Source organism: Natator depressus, chromosome 3, assembly GCF_965152275.1.
Source record: "Natator depressus isolate rNatDep1 chromosome 3, rNatDep2.hap1, whole genome shotgun sequence".
NCBI lineage: Eukaryota > Metazoa > Chordata > Testudines > Cheloniidae > Natator > Natator depressus.
In genome coordinates, this window is record NC_134236.1 from 120202263 (window position 1) to 120216430 (window position 14168).

The following is a 14168-nucleotide window of genomic DNA, read 5'->3' on the forward strand; positions in this document are numbered from 1 at the left end:
TGATCAATGCATTTAAAGGTCAGGCCACATCTGGCAGTTGGTTTTTTTTTTTCCTGTCTAATAATGAATTTTGTTTACTGTACCTCACTTTGAATCCCTATAGTCCTTCCCCTTATGTGAAGTGATACTGGATGTTAGATATGAAGAATGCTGTAGAATTGTCCTACTGCAGTGCTATCCTGAAGAAAATGCCAACAAAGCATTTCTGCAGTATCAATAAGCAAAAGACAAATCAATACCAGCATGAAGATTGGCTGATGGCCTAGAAAATATTGAGATAAAAAGATGTAAAGATCTGTGGGAGGGAACTGTGCTAAGCCATTTTATATGATAGAGGGATAGCAATGGGAGCGTGTAAGCACTGTGATTTGAATAGAATGTGTGTGTGTGTGTGTGTGTGTGTGTGTGTGCGTGTGTGTATATATATATATATATATAGTGTGTGTATGTGTATGTACTGCACACATGCATATCTGTATATTTATAAACATCACATACACAAAAATCTACATTGGAAAATGTAGTCAAGTCAAGCATGTAAAAGTGAGGAAACAACAAAATTAAGTTTGGGAAATTGAAACTGAACTGCACCAGGCCACACGATGAGTCAGTGGCAGAACCATGACTAGAACTCATGCCCTCTTAACTTCCCACGTTGTATTGCTCACACTCACACCACCTTCCTGCCAGAGGTGCCACCCATGGTTTCAAAAGTCATGAATGATGTGTCCATCCTACCCACGTGTTGATAAAACTCCAGTGCTAAACCACACAATTGTGTATTCCTTCTCTCTGTATTATATACACATCTTACTCCTGGAGGAATTCTGTGCCACTGTGCAATGCAGAATTTGTGAAGAATTAATGTTCTGCACAGAATTTCATGTTTCCCCTGTAGAATGGGTGCTGCAGAGCTGCTAGTTGCTCCTCGGGTCCGCTGGACTCTGCAGAGCCCAGCTTGCAGTAAGCAGAGCGCCCAACCCGGTGGGGATGGAGGCTCTGCATGCTCCAGTTGCCTGACTTGATCCTCATCTGCCCGGAGATGGGAGAAAGCCTGGGAGACCCGGCTCTGACAAAGGGTGAGGAAAGGCAGGGCAGCACTGCATCACCCGGTGGGACAGTAAAGAAGCTGGGGGGAGTAAAGGCTGTGGGGTGAGGGGGATACAGGTATCTGGGATGGGGTGGTGCCCCATGGCTGGGGTGAGGAGGGGTGCAGGTGTCTGGACTGGGGGGTGCCCTGCAGCTGGGCTCTGGGGGGAAAGGGAGTGCAGGTATCTGGGCCAGGGGGGACCCCACGGCTGGGCTGTGGGGGAATGGGAGTGTGTGTGTTTGGGCTCTGGAGGGCCCCATGCGGCCACCTCCAGCACCCCCAAACTGGAACTGGGTTGTTGTAGGGTTTTCTTTAACTCTCTACTCCTGGGGGAATCTTTTTTTCCCCCCATTGTTTGTATTCTTGACATACTTGTTGACAGGTATTTTGAAATAAATTACCAAAATAATTGAAATTTGAGTGATTATATTGTGTTATTTTGACAAATACAATATGCAAAATTTTGCAGAATTTTAAAATATGGTGCACAGAATTTTAAATTTTTTGGTGCAGAGTTTTTAATTTTTTTACGCAGAATTCACCCAGGAGTAACATGTTGATTCATCCAGCATGTAGAAAAGGGTGTAGTTTAGACCATCTGTACTGCCAGGGGAAGCTGTGCTCTCAGTGGAATTCATCCCTTGGAGAAAATAGGGGCACTTCTGCCCCTGTCCTCTCCAGGGCTCCACAGCATGAATCAGCACATCCCCATGTGCCCTGGCCTTGCCCCTTCCCTGTCCAGTCCTCCCTATTTTATGAGCTGCATTGGCCAGTTCTGAGTTCCCAACCCTGCTGCACCCTCCTGGTTTACAAGACCAAGACTCTAACTCCTGACCTATGGAGCCAGGTCCCAGGTGCTGTCAGCACAGGGTGGAGGTTGGTTCTGGCCAATGAGCAACTGATGAACGAGCATAAGGGACTACAAGGGAGATTCCTGCCGGTAGTGGCCCAAGGCTAGGTTCTGCCATGAGATAATACTTAGTCCTGCCATGAGTGCAGGGGACTGGACTTGATGACCTCTCAAGGTCCCTTCCAGTCTCATGATTCTATGTAGAATCTACTGCCAATGGGTTTCCTACTTTTTAAAAAGTACCTACAATTAAATATAATGTAGAACAGACAAAATCTCCCAAGTGTGTGGTTATGCTGGGCTGTGTAATAGGTTGTTGATGATACTTCAGGGATTTCTCAGTTCTTTTAAGTGTGTTGCCTGATCTTTAGATTATGTATTAATTATATTGATTACTTAAGAATCCCTGGTTATCACTTTGAGTGTTGACAGGTTCTTGTCCCAAGATCAGGCCCAGTATTTAAATTATTATGTAGTTGGGAACCCCGATGTGCACAGTTGCAACTCACACTATAGGAACTCTTTTATATTTACAAATATAGTTTATTAATACATTTAGCACAGTCACAAACACCCCAACTTAGTAAGATCGATAGATACTACAGAATGTCCATCTGCACATCCATATACTCACACCATCTCCTGTAGAACAACCTGACATGTTAACCATTGTCTTCCTCATCACCATCCCCTTCCCCCTCATCACCAGTGGCCATCATTCTGGCACCTCCCAAGGACTACATCTCCTTCTCCTACTGCCCCTAGCCTGCAATGCCATTTTTATAATATGTTACGCTGACACCATTATGTTTGATGCATATTCAGTAGGGGATTTCCCCCCTTTTCTTTGTATTTCCTCACCTTACTAATGTAGGAGTTTCTTTTTCCTATAGATTAGTATATCAATGATCTCAACTTATTATTATATACATCAGTTCGTTACCATGGCCCATTTGTGGTTAGGTATCACATTTATTATTTCTGTCCTAACCGGTTATTTTGGTTCTTTCCAAGTTGTGGTGTACCTGTTAAGTTTAAAAGGGTATGAACTTAGGAAAGCCTCTATGCCAACCTGCTTCAATGCATCCTTTATCTATCTATGTTAAAGGTCACAGCCATATATGGAACTTATGCTTTAGCTGATCATCATCTATCTAGGTGACAGGTCCCAAACATATGTATGCTAACTTTGCCCTAGCTCAACATACAGGATGTGGCCTGTAGGTCTCTTGCGATACAGCCAAAATATACTCTACTATCAATCTATAAACCTATTATAATAAAACAAATAATCAATCCCATAAGAAACTTATAAGAAAAGATATATAAGCAAGCAAGCAGACTAGCCTTAGATGTATCTCATGTACCTGTTATATATGTCACTTCGTTTCCAGGACACTTCTGTGGTTGAATCATGTACCTGTGGTCAGAACACTCCCTTAAACTCTATTTTCAGCTCCCCAAATACTTGGGGTTTTTCATTGGGCCGTTTGTTTATGCAAAATTCATAGGCCTCCAGCCTTATGCTAACTTGCTGAAGCTAATGTCTTACAGGATACAGGCCAATGGAAACAGAATGCAAAGCAGAATAGAATGCAAAGCAGGGAATATAATAAAGGCAAGCTAGCCCCCTGGGCTACAAGTGCCATTGTCCACTACAAAGTGCCTTTAGTGGTCGCTATGAACATTGGAATGTTCCCCTGTTGCAGTTTTCCATTTGCATAGCAGTCAGCCTGAAGGTTGATACCTTCGCAGGAGTGTGTGTGTGGTTGTACTTCATTGTAATCCTCCCACCTTAAAACCAATATTTTCCTTTAAGTTTAAAACCAGGGTGAGATGGCACAGCAGGGAAAATCCTCTTTTATAAAGTTCCTTCATCCTCCCCTTTCTCTGGATGCTAAGCATTGAGGTAGTGTGAAGCAGCTGCACTTGCTGTCTGTCATTCACCTAAAATCATCTTGCCCCAGTTTCTCCTCTTTAAACATTCTGAAGTCGTAACTCAGGGGAAAAAAGTCTTTCTTCTGGGCTAGATTAATATTTTCTTCGTAGCAGATCTAACCCAGCTATCTGTACACTATGAAATCTTTCAGATGGAGACCTCGTGTTCCTGATTACTAATTCTCTGCTGCTGCTTGCCTTCTGCATGCTCAATTCTTGTTCAGTGTTTTTTGGTTAGAAGTTGAAGACATTTTTACATGACCACTTTATAGTATACCTAACCTTTCAGTAAATTCTGTTCATTCTTTACCTAAAGAACACCTCTAATCTAGACATTTGTAGGATCAGAACCTAGTCCATCAAGACCAGGATTGTGCCCAGCAGTGGCCCAGGAGCTGGTGCTTCAGAGAAAGGAATAACTCTCTACAATGCACTCACTATAGTCTCTTGAGCAACGTTATTTCCAAAAAACCCCATTTCTTTCTCACCCCTGTTGTTTATTTGTATTGTGCGAGCACCTACAGGGCCCAATCTGGAATCAAGACTCCATGGTGCTAAGTGCACAGTGCTTCGAAATGGGAGTAGATTAAAGCGCACTGGGGAACTTTTAGTACACGGCAGCAGATCCATACTGATGCTTGGTGCACAGCAGGCTAGTACAGGGTAGATTTACACCCCAAGCTTGCTGCCAACTAAATGTCAGTGTAAACAAGTTCTAAGAGGAGAGACGAGAGGTGGATACAGCAAACACGGCGAGAGCACAGGTAAGTGAGTTGATTATGAGAAGCACAGGAAGCAGTTGTCCCAGCACACCTGCCTGGCAGTCGCGTAGACTAGAGTGTTTTGGAGGCATTGGGACAGAGGTGACTTGTAAGGAGGATAGAGTGTAGTGGCTTTGCAGACGTTTCTGGGAAGCCCCTCCATTGCATAAGGAGCAGGGTGGGAGAAAGCTCAAAGGGGTGTGTAGGAAAATTTAACAAATGAGGATCAGTTTACACCCTGAAGCATGAGGTTATCCTTAGTACAGATAGCTATAAAAGCTGGTGGTTATAAAAGTATACACTCTATTTATTTTTTTAATCCAGCTACATGAATTAATTTCACAGCTAGATGATACACTATCTGAAAACTGGTTCCTTTGATTTGTTCTAAATTTCCCCACATGAGCCTTTCATGTCCTTGTGTTGTGGAAGTGCAAAGGATGGCCCAATCTGGTTTTTGCTGTACCTTGGGGTTTACCTACTTCAATCCCGTCTCCTCTAACTCTTTATTCTTGTGTTTTATTGATATGAATTTAGACATTTAGCACCACAAACAAATGGATGAGTAAAGGGCAATAGGTGCAGTTTGTTTATGATAGTGCTTTAGATTTTATTTTCATCTGGAAATATATCATGGGGAGGCAGCATGGGGTAGTGACTTCAGTTTGGAACTCGGAGGCAGGAACTCCTGTGTGCTAATCACAGCTGTGCCACTGATTCACTGAGTGTCCTTAACTGAGTTGCTTAACTTCTCAGGGTCTCAGTTTTCCAAGATGAAAATGTGAGTTATACCACTTAACAGGTAACTCCAGGTGTTGTGAAGTTTGATTAAATCTTTGTAAAACTCTTACAAGGTAGTCTGGTAGTAGACAGGGTTCTGGACAGGGAATCCAAAGACCCGAGTTCTGTTCCTGTTTCAGCTATTGATGTAGTGAGTGATTCTGAAGGAGTGACTTACCACTTGGGGCCTCACCTTCCTCGTCTGTGAAATGGGGTGAAGAATGCTTTACCCCCCTGTGTAAAGAGATTTGCGAACTATGGCTGAAGAATGCTGTGTAAATGCTAAGTATTGTTACTGAAAATAAATGCTCAGTGTTACTCTATACTAGCCCCCTTTGTGAGCAGTAACATAATGCACAGTTATGTTTATTTTAGCTGGTTTTTGAAGGCCTTTGCTAATGCAGCTGGTGCTAGATTAAACTGGCACTACATAACATATGTCTTGCTGCACAGGTGTCTGGGAGAAAATGCCTCTTGTGTTAAGTTGTGCAATCTTCCTTTCTCGCAGCGTCCCATAATCTCCATTTGCTGGGGCCACAGGGACTCGCGCCTGCTCATGGCTTCCGGCCCTGCACTCTATGTTGTCAGAGTAGAGCACAGGGTCTCCAGCCTGCAGCTCCTCTGCCAGCAAACCATCGCTGGCTCTCTGCGGGATGACAAGGATATCAGCAAACTGACGCTGCCTCCTCGGCTCTGCTCATACCTCACCACTGCCTTTACACCAACAATCAAGGTAAAAGGAATCACAGCCTTTTCTTTTTCTTCTTTACCCAACTCTTCCCAAGAGATTATGGCAAACCTTTAATTGACTTCTGAGAGGCCAGGATTTCACCCAATGCTTCTCCGTTAGAAAAGAGGACGATAAAAGGAGGGAAACTACTAATGGATCAGAGTAGCAGCTGTGTTAGTCTGTATTCGCAGAAAGAAAAGGAGTACTAGTGGCACCTGTCTCTAAGGTGCCACTAGTACTCCTTCTCTTTCTACTAATGGATCAAAAGCTTTTACACATATTAAAATCAGAAATTAAGACTAAGAATGCTTTGGCTATGAGGTCTCCTTCAGGGATGGCCTGTAAAGGAAAAGCCTGTGGTTAACTAGCTCTCTCTCTCTCTCTCTCAGAAAAACTCAGAAGAACCTTATTCTAGTGGCAGCCTTGATCCTCAGTATATTGTCTCTTGGTAGGTTTCAGAGTAGCAGCCGTGTTAGTCTGTATCCGCAAAAAGAAAAGGAGTACTTGTGGCACCTTAGAGACTAACACATTTATTTGAGCATAAGCTTTCGTGGGTTACAGCTCACTTCATCAGATGCTCAAATAAATGTGTTAGTCTCTAAGGTGCCACAAGTCCTCCTTTTCTTTTTCGTCTCTTGGTAGACATGGGTATTTTGGGCTGCATGTGAGGAGGCCTCATTTCACAGAGTAGTGAGGTAAGTCTCCTCTCTATGCAGCTCTATGCACACCTGGGTATTCTGCTCAGTTCTGCTCACCACAAGTGTAACTGAGAGCACAATTAGAAGATAAGGGGACTGGGCAAATGGCCCTGTGATTAAAACTTGGTAAGCAATTCTGTTGATGATACACAAGAAGGGATACTATTTAGCTCGTTTGCTCTTATCTGTTTTGCCTCAGCGAGGCTAGCGGGAGTGAATGACAGTAAAAACTTGTCTTCGTCATTAATTTCAACAGATGTGATCTGGATTTACACAGGGAATGGGTCTGCTGTGTAAGGAGGTGCCATTTTGTAAATAGTCACTTTCCAGAGTAGAGTCAGACTGTGAAATTATTTAATTTCACCCATATTCACAATGATTTCTCCAAAGGGTATAAAAGATTCACACTAACTATAACAGAGTCTCACTCTGTGAGTCTCATGCCACTGGTAGATGACAGCTACTTGAACAGCTCAAAGGTCTGAGTGATTGCATCACTTACCATTCTAGTGGCTGGTAACACCTATTCTTCAGTTCTTCTCCTTCCACGGATAGAACTGGAAGCTCCTCTTAAGTGCTGCTGTTCAGTGCTCCAGTTTTCTAGCTTCAGCAGCTTGATTGATGCTTTAAAGTTGCTGCTTTGTTCTTGTGCCTTTCAGTTCCTACAGCTAAGTGCTCATTTTTATACTTTCCTGTTTAAAAGATTAGTAGCTGGAGGTCAGGGCTTTGGCATGCTAAGCCTCTGTCATGTACTTCTTTTATTGATGTGGGTCCAGTCTGTTTAGAGAATATAGTTTGTTTTGGATCACTTTTCCCCCCTTTTTTAAAGAATGTACCAGATTGCATCAAATGCAGTGTACTAGTACTTAAAACAAAAATTAATACAAAGGGGATGGATTCCCCCAGACTCCCTACAAAGGCTTTATCTACCCCACTCTAAAAAAACTCTGTATTTTGTGAACTGCTGAAATTATATTGCTGAGATCACTTGCACCTGCCAGACCATATTTTAGGATTAGAAAATATGGCTTATAGTGACAGATTCAAGGTGCTCAATCCATTTAGCGTAACAAAGAAAAGGTTATGGGGTGACTTGATTACAGTCTATAAGTATCAACATGGAGAACAAATATTTAATAATTCTGTCTTTGATCTAGCAAAGAAAGGTATAAGACAATCAAGTTGCAGGAAGTAGACAAATTCAGACTGGAAATAAGGTGTAATTTTTTAATAGTAAGAGTAATTAACCATTGGAACAATTTACCAAGGTTCGTGGTAGATTCTCCATCACTGGCAATTTTTAAATCAAGTCGGGATGTTTTTCTAAAAGAGCTGCTCTAGGAATTATTTTGGGGAAGTTCTATGGACTGTTACACTGGTGGTCAGACTAAATCACAATGGTCCCTTCTGGCCTTGCAATCTATGAATCTTTCCTCTTTCCCCTAGGATGTCTCTTAGCCCCCAGTCCTGCAAACATGCATGTGAATAGTCCCAAAATGGACTAAAAACTTATTTTAGTCACTAAAGTAAGCATTAAGAGGCTACGCATGCGCAGGGTTACTTACATGTATCAGTCTTTGCATGACTCTGGCCTTAGGTAGTATATTTTATGTGTTCAGGTGCATCTTATCTCTTTCTTGTTCCTGTTTCATTATATTGGGTCAGATTTATCTTCTGTTTATACCAATGATATAGAGTAACTACACTGTAGACAGTGGAGTTAGTCTAGCACTGTTTAAAATGAGAGCAAATCATGCCCATAATATAATGTAGTGTGAATTATGCTTTGTGAATCATGCTTTGGCTGGTTCTTGCTTATGAAAAAAAATTTTGTGTACTGCTAATTAGGTAATTTGTGTGCACAGAAATCCCAGAAATATCCCAGTGCAGGGTTCTATTATAACTGGTACCTTTGCAGAAGCTTACTATACTCTGAAACCTTACTATACCTATAATTCTTTGCTCTCAGAAGGTATGTAGTGTACAATAGACCTCTGCTAATCTGGTACCAGCCTTTCTCTCAGAGTTAAGGATGCTTATTTTTTGTCTTGCTCAGTTTTTTTCTTTATATTCATTTTGAAGCAAATTGAGGAGTGTAGATTCTATGTTGTTAGCAGTATTTGTTTTACTGCAATGTCTAAAAGGTGCATTGTGCAAGGCAGTGTACAAGTACAGAGACAGTCCTTGCCCCAAAGAGTTTACAACCTAAATATACAAGCCAGACAAAGGAAGGATTATTAGTCCCATATTACAAATGGAAAACTGATCTGCAGAAAGACTGAGGCCAAAGTTTAACAGAGCTCCTAAGCAAATGGCCTAAATCACTTGCCTAAGGTCACATAAGTGTCTTGGAAGAGCTGGGAATTGAACTCAGATTTCCTGGATCCCAGTTCAATGTCGTCTTAATCACGAGACAATCCTTCCTCTTAAACTGTAGCTAACTTTTATATTCTGTGTACAATTATCGATCGAATCAGCAGGCACGTGCGTCCTGGTGGTGGGTGATTCAATAGCCCAGACATTAATCTATGCTAATTCTGAGCTATCACAGGCCATATTCACTGGGTAGGGTTAGTATTATATAACTACCTAACCCCAGAGAATAAGAATGACATGTGTTTCTCTTTCACTCCATTCAATTTAGCCTCCTATCCCAGACCCCAACAATATGAGAGATTTTGTCAGCTACCCAACAACTGGCAATGAAAGGCTTCACTGCACGATGAAGCGGACAGAAGATGATCCAGAGGTTGGAGGTCCATGCTACACGCTATATTTGGAATACCTAGGGGGACTGGTGCCTATCCTAAAAGGGCGCCGAATCAGCAAACTGCGGCCAGAATTTGTCATCATGGACCCTAAAACCGATGGAAAAGCAGGTATCATATCTTTATAAGTGGATTGTTCATATTTGTAAAAATGCTTATTGAGAAAGGGTTTAGACTGAAAGTCAGAGATTTAAGTCCTCTTTGTCCACATAACTAGTATAGCATGAAGCAGTTGCACTGCTGTTTTTTGTCATGTGAAGATGTCTCCACTGTGGACTAGAATCAAGCCACCAAACTCATTTCATGTTGGCTTTTGGTTTATAAAATGTGATCTCTTGCACACTGGTTGGTGAGGAGTGGATCATTAATTAACAATAAATATTTTTCAGTCTCTGTCTGTGAGTCACCTGATACAATTGAACACTATTCCCCTGAATTCAGGCTATCAGAAATTTTGAGTTTATACTTGGCAGCAAACACTCCCTGCTAGACTTTTATCTTAGCTACTGTTTTTTTTTCCCCGATGACTGACAGTTGTAATTGGGATCAGCTTTCTAAAACAGTTCTTAAATTTTTTGGGGCCTGTCTTGGTAGATGAAATCTATGGAAACAGCTTGATTTCTACTGTGATTGACAGCTGCAACTGCTCAGACTCCAGTGATATCGAACTGAGTGATGACTGGGCTGCAAAGAAATCTCCCAAAATCACTCGAGCTAGCAAATCACCCAAACTCCCCAGGTAATGATTTCTTGGGCATTTTTCTTCTTCTTTTCTGTGGGTATGGTTTTTTTTGTTTTTGTTTTTTTAATCTTGTCATGACAACCTAAATTAAGGCAAAGGGGGATGTTCTAATGCCTTTCATAAGAAAGAATTTGCCTGTGGAAATTACAGCTTTTCAGGAGCTCTTTTTTTCTCTCTCTCTGAGAAAGAAGAACTCAGACCTTCTCTGTGGTTAGCTGTAATAATAATAATAGGCAAACTCCACTGCCTTGGTCTGCCTCTCACAAATAGCTAATCAGATCAGAAAAAATAGTCTAAGGCACACTCTGTGTTCAAGATAGCAAAGGAATAGTCTGTAGCTTCTCGAGTTCATTCTTTAGCCTGTTCTGTTCACTCCCCAACACACACCCAGATGCACACTCAATATGTAGATGGAATCTGTAAGGGGAGTAGAAGGGGGATCTGTATCCGCTTAATAGAAAGTATTTTGGATCTGTGATGAAAGCGCTAAATGTAGAAAGGTCTGTTGACTGAATTGCCTTGTCCCAGTGACTAGAGGAAAAATTGTGAGTGTTTCATCATGTGTTTTCTAAGCAGCTGCCACTTGTTGATAATTCATTCAGCAATAATGTCCATACAGGCTTAGCAGAACGGACAGAAAAAAAGTAGAGAAAATTACATCCAGTTCAACATTATTATTATTATTTGTATTGGAGTAGCACCTATGGGCCAGTCGTGAATAAGAGCTCCAGTATGATAGGTGCTCTACAAACATTGCCCCCACTAGCCAGAATGAAGGGGCATTCTACCCAAAGAAAATATTTCTTTTCCAGCTCTGTGTTACGTGATATCTTAGGTACACATACATGCAAATAACATAATTCTGTATTGTTCTTTTTTGTTTTGCATTTCACCATTAAACAGGGCCTGACTCTGTAAACCTGGGCCCTGGTCCTGCAGTGCCATGTGCACAGGGAGAATCCTGGAGCCCTGTTGATATCAGTAAGGCTACCTGCATATCCAGGGTCTACCTGCATGCATTGTGTTACATTTGTTTCATTATTTTCTCCACTGATGGCCCTTTTCACCCCCTCAGACTCTCACTCTGGAACCTCATTCACAATGTTTACATACATGAGGGAGGTGTAAGTAATTTTTTTTATGCTCAGAGGAGTACTGACCAAGTTTGTGAAACCTTAGTTTGAACTAGTGGTACAGGTGTCCAGTAACCAAAGTATCCTCTTTATGTTCTCATGGACACTGTCTAAAGTCAATGCAATCTAATAACATATTCTTACGCTTTTATGTGGAGTTTATAAGTTGCATCATCTTAGCCTCCCTTTTGCATCACTAATCAGACCTAAGGGAATCTGAGTCTAAGTTAGAGTAAGGGAATCTGATTTATATCTCTTTAGATATTACCTTTGAATTTGGCCCATAAAATTTAAGATTCTATCCATTAGACTAAGCAGACTTTAGGTAATCCAACCACTTTCTTCTGTAGCTTACATCACCTAAAGAGAATATGCCAGTTTTCTTCACTGTACTTAGTGTATCCAGAAATGTTAAGTATGTCCATCTGTATGTGCCTGATAACTCTAATTATTGCTTTACGTGAAGAATTAATATAGATGCCCGCAAATCTCCAAAGTTGTCGCGAGCTGCTCAGGAGATATCAAGATCTCCAAGGTTACCAATAAGGAAACCTTCTATTGGTTCACCAAGCCTAACTCGACGAGAGTTTCCATTGGAAGATATCACTCAGGTATTGCATGACTGCATAATTACCAGACCTGTACCTAAATATATCTTCTCTTTCCAGAAACAACAGTTTTTAATATATATCCAGTGGTGACCACTGAAAATCTGTCATTTAATGGAGTTACTACGCAATGGTATCTGAGATTCTAGTTATGTCTCTGTATTTATAATAGGAGACTTTGGTAGAATCTCAGGTAGCATTATGTGGTAAGAGCTGGTAAATGATGAGGGTGCTCGCTCCATTGATTTCACTGGGGCTGCGATTTCACCCTGACTTTTTAAAAGGCAACCATTTATCTTAGGAATCCTTATATAACAGACTTTTAAATTCCAGTTGCTATGTTCTTGGCTGTCGAATGCCCTATGTAGAATTATTTTCTAGTCCTTATTCAGTTCTTTGTGGCTAGGTATTGGTATCATAAGAACACTATAGTCACCAGCTTTGTTGTCAGTCTACAGAGACAAAGGAGGTTAATGGGTCAGGGGACAGAACCATCCTGTCCCCCACAATTGGTTCTGCCAGGTGATGGTGGGAACACCATGTTGGGGAGGCTAGCACTTCTGCTGTTTGTACTGTGCACGGTCCATGGGTAAATGAAACACTTCATGCCCCAGGACTGCCTATCTCACCCATTTCACTAGCACTAAATTAATCTTTTTGTATTTCTTTATATACTTTCTGTATTTAAAATACGCAAATGGTAACACTTGGCTTGTAAATTGTTCTGGATCACTTATATATCAGCAATAGAAAATAGGGCAGAAGTCCAGAAGCCATGACACTTACCCATCAATTAAAATGATAATATAATAATGTACTCACTGTGGTACAGTGCTTTGGGATCTCTGGAAAAATACGCTGTATAAATGCTTGTTAATTCCTTTCTATTGTATTTATTCTTCATTAAGTGGTTATTAAACATAAAATCCAATGAGAAAATTATATGCTATCTTGTGATTGTTTACTGCAAAGATATACAAATGATACACTATGCTATTGTGTGGGAGAAGCAAGGATCTTACTGGCCAGTTGCAGTGTTCTCCAGTTATCCCTGCTGCCAGGTCTTCCACCAAGTTGTTTGTGTGGTTGCCATATATCTGATTCATGCGAGCTACTGTGATGGTGGCCAGATAGCAAAATGGGACAGTAGCAAAATACAGTCCTGAATGAAGGGGTGTACTTAGTGGATGGTTAGAGACATTAGGCCACTGCATAAAAGAGAATGAGATGAAATTGTCTTGTATTTGAAATAGCTTTAGTGCTCCGAATATTTTTGTAAGGATCACAAGAGAGCAGACAGTAATATGTATAAGTGAGTTACGTGTAGATATTTCATCATTAGAGTTTCTACAAAGCAGTGCTATATTATTTTTTGAAAACAAATATTTACTTTTGCTGATTTTGTAGGAGCCAAATAAACTTTAAACCTTTTTTTTTTTTTCTCCCTTTGCAGCACAACTACCTTGCTCAGGTCACATCTAATATCTGGGGAACCAAATTTAAAATTGTGGGTTTGGCTGCTTTCCTACCAACTAACCTTGGTGCAGGTAAAACTGACCCCTCTTGATTTTTCCAATGTTGAGCTCTTGCTAACAAATAACAAACGCTCCCTACGATTTTCTTTAAAATGATGAAGAGCCTGCTTCAGTAATGCTGTTAATCTCGGTCCCAGGGAAATTTCAGTGTAATCGCCATTTAAATCTCTAAATCCAACAACAACTCAGTCAAAAAAGATCCATTAAGAATCAAACCAGAACCTACCATTTTGACAGTTCAGTTATTTGAACTAGGATTGAAAGAATAATCCTTCCAGTTAGAAAACTTCAGAAATCAGGGAGCTTCTAAGTTATTGTAAGGTAAGTGCTATAATTTTAAAAAAAATATGTATTATTTTTTACAACGGTTCTAACAACTATTATACATAACAAAATAACTTAAAAAAGATCTTACCTTACAGCAACTTTTCCAGAGCTTTTAATGGGGGAAGTCAAGTATTTGCATGGTCACACAGCTCTCTTGCTTAGACAGACAGCAGCAAAATGGTTGCCCTCACTGAAAGCAGCCTTATCC

At 40.9% G+C, this 14168-nt stretch overlaps 1 protein-coding gene and 1 long non-coding RNA gene across 5 annotated transcripts in view; one reads left to right on the plus strand and one right to left on the minus strand.

The window, feature by feature from the left end:
* The window catches only part of TULP4 (TUB like protein 4), a 272567-nt gene that overhangs the window by 242845 nt on the left and 15554 nt on the right, over nucleotides 1-14168 (plus strand). The window contains exons 8-12 of the mRNA XM_074948695.1: nucleotides 5928-6152; nucleotides 9492-9726; nucleotides 10210-10354; nucleotides 11957-12101; nucleotides 13552-13645. Coding sequence (XP_074804796.1) covers nucleotides 5928-6152; nucleotides 9492-9726; nucleotides 10210-10354; nucleotides 11957-12101; nucleotides 13552-13645 — 844 coding nt within the window. The remainder of the gene's footprint in view (nucleotides 1-5927; nucleotides 6153-9491; nucleotides 9727-10209; nucleotides 10355-11956; nucleotides 12102-13551; nucleotides 13646-14168) is intronic.
* LOC141985018 (uncharacterized) overlaps nucleotides 1-14168 on the minus strand; it is an 86795-nt gene that overhangs the window by 13174 nt on the left and 59453 nt on the right. The gene's annotated exons all lie outside the window — the stretch shown is intronic.